The 5,226-nt window shown below is 37.8% G+C and overlaps 1 protein-coding gene across 1 annotated transcript in view; it reads right to left on the bottom strand.

Annotated features, from left to right (window-relative positions):
- Nucleotides 1-5,226, bottom strand: part of LOC106879200 (forkhead box protein N3) — a 383,457-nt gene that overhangs the window by 8,139 nt on the left and 370,092 nt on the right. Inside the window, exons 8-9 of the mRNA XM_052966714.1 lie at nt 2,806-2,881; nt 3-860 (exon numbers count right to left, since the gene is read on the bottom strand). Of these exons, the coding sequence (XP_052822674.1) occupies nt 3-860; nt 2,806-2,881 (934 nt within the window). The remainder of the gene's footprint in view (nt 1-2; nt 861-2,805; nt 2,882-5,226) is intronic.

A 5,226-nucleotide genomic window follows, 5' to 3' on the forward strand; every position in this document is an offset into this window, starting at 1 on the left:
ACACCAAGACATTCTGTTGATTAGTGGTGGTGGTGGTGGTGGAAGTGGTGGTGGTGGTGGAGGGCTGGAGTACTGAAACATTATTTTGGTTGGCAGATGTCTCAAGCACCGAGCTGCAAAGCTCTGTTGTCCATGTTTCTGAGCCATTCAATAAGGTTGAATCTTGTGAACCAATCACGGTAAATGTCGGTGCTTCAATGGCTGGTGTAGGGGTTAGTGAGAGTGATGTGTTTGTAGTGGCTGTCGTTGCAACGACTGCAACTGCAGCTGTGGTAGATGTTTTCGTTATCTGAGTTGTCTTGATCCCTGCCAGGTTCAAAAGTGCATCTGCACCCTCGGCAATTTTCTTCTTCTCATCTTCATCGAGAATGGGCAACCGCTTCTTACTGCGGTGTTGTCTGTTAATGAATTTGTCCCTAGCTTCATTAGCATTTTTACCTGACTGCGGAACGAAAGGAAATCCTTCTTTTGTGACAGTCTTTGTTGCAGAGTCGATGCTTGGGCTTGCAGTTGTCATACTGACAACAGACGTAATAACTGATGTGTTTGAAGACACTGCTTGCTGAGAGCCATTAGCCTGGTGTGGGCGGTTCCCAGTGTCCTCTTCGCTGAAGCTCTCTTCTTCATCAAAATCACTGTGGTAGCTGTCAAAGTCACTGTAGGCATCCTCATCATCTTCACCTTCATCTGGTTCAGGGCCAAAGTCGTACTCATCATCGATAGAAGAGCTGGATACATCATAGCTGTCGTCGTCTGTTGCTTGAGTTGATGTGGCACTGTAGTTGTGATCCTCACTCGGGCTGCTGGTACATACAATTGGGCCAGCTTGCTTTTTGCGAACAGGACCATATGGAGCACCTCTGCAAAAAAAAAATAAACAAATAAATAAAAAAATTTTTTAAATGAAATAGAATAATTTAAACCGTTGAAGATAAAACAATAACTATTAGAGAGCTATAATTCATAGGAAGAGAAAGACAGTATGAGCATGTGTGTGTGTGCACGTGCACGTATGCACATATACACACACAGACACACATACATATACACAAGCATCTGGCCTAGTGGTTAGGGTGTTGGACTCATGATTGTAAGACTGGGGTTTTCATTCTTCAGCCGGGCAATGCATTGTGTTCTTCAACAAAAGACTTCATTTCATGTTGCTCCAGTTCACTCAGCTGGGAAAAGTGAGTAATTAAGTGATAGACTGACATCCAGGGGAAGGATATATACACAACAGAAACTGGGAAATTGGTCCTATGAGTCTATATGACTCTAGAGAGAGAGAGAGAGAGAGAGAGAGAGAGAGACAGACAGACAGACAGACAGACAGACAGACAGAGAGAGAGAGAGAGAGAAAGGGAGTGTGTGTGTGTGTGTATGTTTGTGCGTGCACTTTCTTTCACAATTTCAATGTATGAGCATCCATCTTGTTCAGCCAAATGATTGAATTAGTCTGTAAAATGGCTGAATATTCCAGACATTTGAGACAGAAGCACCATGACAGTGTGACCAGATAAGAACTTTAAATTACAGGTACAGACCATTCAACATGCTTCTACAGTTTCAATCCACCCACTTTCACTCACAAGGCTTGGGTCAACTGAGGGCTAAAGTAAAGATGCCTTGGTCAAGATGTCATACATAACACGCACTGGTGCTGGTACCATGTAAAACGCACTGGTGTTAGCCACAAGTTAAAAGCATTGGAGTGGGTGCTGGTGCCACGTAAAAAGCATCCAGTACACTCTGTAAAGTGGTTGGTGTTAGGAAGGGCATCCAGCTGTAGAAACTAAGCCAAAACAGACTAAGGAACCTGGTCTTGGCCCTTGGCCTTGCCTGCTCTTGTCAAGCCATCCGACCCATGCCAGTATGGAAAATGTATGTTAAATGATGATGTTAAAGATGACATAGGTGCTCAAATATTTCAGTAATTTTCTAAAGAATTAAACACAGAGCACAAATATCTAAAAGGTGGTACGTGCTATAAAATACAAGGTACAAGGGGATGCTACAAGAAAATAAACCAGAGTGCAAAATAAGGAATTTGTTTTGTTTTTCTTTGAAAAACATGCAAAAGCGATGTTTGCAAATCACCATTTGCTGCAGGGTGCTACTGAGGCAAAACAAAAATCTCCCAATCATTCGTGATATTACAGAAGCAAGAGTTAAGTGCCAACCTAACGGAGTCTTGTGGACTCCATAGATTTAAAAGGTAAATACATTCTTGTTTATTTCCTTCACTGTTGTTGCAAGACAATTCCTAAATAATGCAAGATCAACAGCATTGTGGCTATGCAGCAGAGCACTGAACACTTGGACCAATACATCGTGGGCCTTTATTTTTCTGTCAGAAGGTATCTGCCAGAGTTCTTTAATAAATAATTTAGTCAATTTGTAATACTGCTGTCTTTTTTGTCTTCACATCTATGTTACTTTTTCATTAAGAAGATAAACCCATCCATTTTATAGTCCTCTTGATCACTGTAGAGGAGCTGCTTAAGATTATCTAATTAACATAAACTTCATCAAATGTCAATGTAGAGGAAGAAGAAAAACAAACTTACAAAAAAAAAAATGAAAAAATTCAGATAAGAGAGAGGAAATGGTAAGCTGTTGGATCATGATGAAGAGATAACATGGTTTTCAATTTAAAATCCGGTGTGGTTCACAAAATAGATGTAAAACCTGAACTATAATATTCAGTAAAGCATTTACAAAGATATATCTTTAAAAAAACAAAAAGTGGGAGGATAATGCTCATCTACGAAGTAGTAACCATGGCAACAGACACAAAAAACTTACCTTTGTTTTCTTTTCAGTTTCAAACGAGTATTATTTTCACCTGAGTTCTCCACATCTCCAGATCGTCTGGAATTTTCTACAAGAATAACAAGAAATTAGAAATGACTTTAGAAAGAAACCAAAGATTTATTAAATTATATATATATATATATATATATATATATATATATATATATATATATATATATATATAAATGAGAGGAAAAAATGATAAAGTAACAGATTTCTCGCTTTTAAATCATGAATTTCAATTTTGTTAAAAAAGTTCCGATCTAAGTCACGTTCTCTACTTCCTTCCACTTGAACAGAAATTAGGCAACAGCATGTTGTGATAATGAGTCAACCATCCTTTAAACATAAAAAATATATATCAAAGGTAAATGATAGCCATGACTTCAAAATGGTTTCAGACATATGGCTTAGGGAAGTAGGATTTTATTGAAGTTCTCACACAATTTCTTTCCTGTTGAGGCTCACCCACCTCCATGTTAATATAAGTAAATGAGCTTCCTTTGGTTTCAATGACTAATATTCCAGTTGTTTGAGCAAATGAGCTGCTTACAAATTAACAATAATAGCAGTAATTGCTTCAAATTTTGTCACAAGGCCAGCAATTTTAGTGGGGAAGGTTGTTAGCCAATACAATCAACCCCAGTATTTAAATGATCATGTTATTTTATCGATCTCAAAGGGATGAGAGACATAGTTGCACTTGGTGAAATTTGTTTACTACTAGATTACCAATGACCCGTTGGGTTATCAACAATTCAAGGTATCCGAAAAAACGCGCATCTCAGGAACCCATAGTCCAATTTACGCATCACTTGTTTTATTGCGTTTGTATTCACATTACAATGGTACCTTACTTTCAGAGTATCTTCCCACTATGTGCCAGTTTAGTGATTTCTAAAGGCGTTCACAGTAAAGAGTAATAACTCCAAGTTTCACTGCTTAAATTTGTGGAAGCAAACCCCAAAAAACCACATTTCTTGAGAATCCGTGGTCCAATTTACATGAAACTTGTTTTATTCTACTTGTATTCATATTTCAGAGCTACCTTACTTAGAGAGTACTTTCCCATTATGCACCAGTTTGGCAATATTAAATTACAGACAAGTACACACACAAATAATAACTGAGTTTTAGTAGTATATAGATTAAGAGCATCAGATAGAAAGTATTACAATATCTAGTTATATTGTTTAAAAGGCTGAGTTTGAATCCCTTCAAGAGTTAAAGAAATAAGAGCTAGTTAAATATATAATCAACAGCTCATGCACACTACCAAAATTCAGGTACTAATATTAGGATTCTACAGCATATAAATTCTGAGTTCAAATCCCACTAAGACTGACTTGACTATTTATTTTTTATATATATACTCTTTTACTTGTTTCAGTCATTTTGACTGTGGCAATGCTGGAGCACCACCTTTAGTTAAGAAAATCGACCCCAGGACTTATTCTTTGTAAGCCTAGTACTTATTCTATCGGTCTCTTTTTGCCGAACCGCTAAGTTACGGGGATGTAAACACACTAGCATCAGTTGTCAAGTGATGTTGGGGGGACAAACACAGACACACAAACATATACACACACATACATATATATATATATATATATACATATATACGACGGGCTTCTTTCAGTTTCCATCTACCAAATCCACTCACAAGGCTTTGGTCGGCCCGAGGCTATAGTAGAAGACACTTGCCCAAAGTGCCACGCAGTGGGACTGAACCCAGAACCATGTGGTTGGTAAGGAAGCTGCTTACCACACAGCCACTCCTGCGCATATATGGACATTTATTTTTTACATATAAATAACGATAAAGCAACAGTCAAGTAAAGAGGTCCACATAATCAAATACAACTAAATTTCTGGCCTTGTAACTATTTTAGAAATTAGTATTATTATAGGAGATTATTATTTAAACAAAGGTTCTCAACCCATTTTGGTCAAAGGCCCCCTTTTGGCCCTTGGAGTCACAAATACCCCCACCCAACCTAGAATATAGTTTTATTTTTCAATATACTACTTATTTTGATAGCAGCAGATAATGATTAGAAAATAAAGGACGTCGTTTTACATATGCATTTGTACGCAGTCCGGAGTACAGATGTGTAAATTGAAATGGAAAAAAAAAAAAAAACGGAATAATGAATCGAAAGTTTATTTCCATCACGCAACGCTTATGAGATCAAGATGTTGTCTATCGAAAGAGTGCTCTTTGGTACAAGAGAGCCCCTTTGCTCCAAAATGCTTCCCTCGAGTTCCATATGGCTCCCCCATTGAAAAATTTTGATTTAAAACAACTCTTCTGAATTTTCAGTGGGCTCTTTTTCAGCTTGTGAAAGTTGATGGTTGGAATGTGAGAAGTTAGGGTGAGGGTCAGGATAGATGATTGGACTGTGTGTGTGC

The sequence above is a fragment of the Octopus bimaculoides genome, chromosome 3 (genome assembly GCF_001194135.2).
Source record: "Octopus bimaculoides isolate UCB-OBI-ISO-001 chromosome 3, ASM119413v2, whole genome shotgun sequence".
Taxonomy (NCBI): Eukaryota; Metazoa; Mollusca; class Cephalopoda; order Octopoda; family Octopodidae; genus Octopus; species Octopus bimaculoides.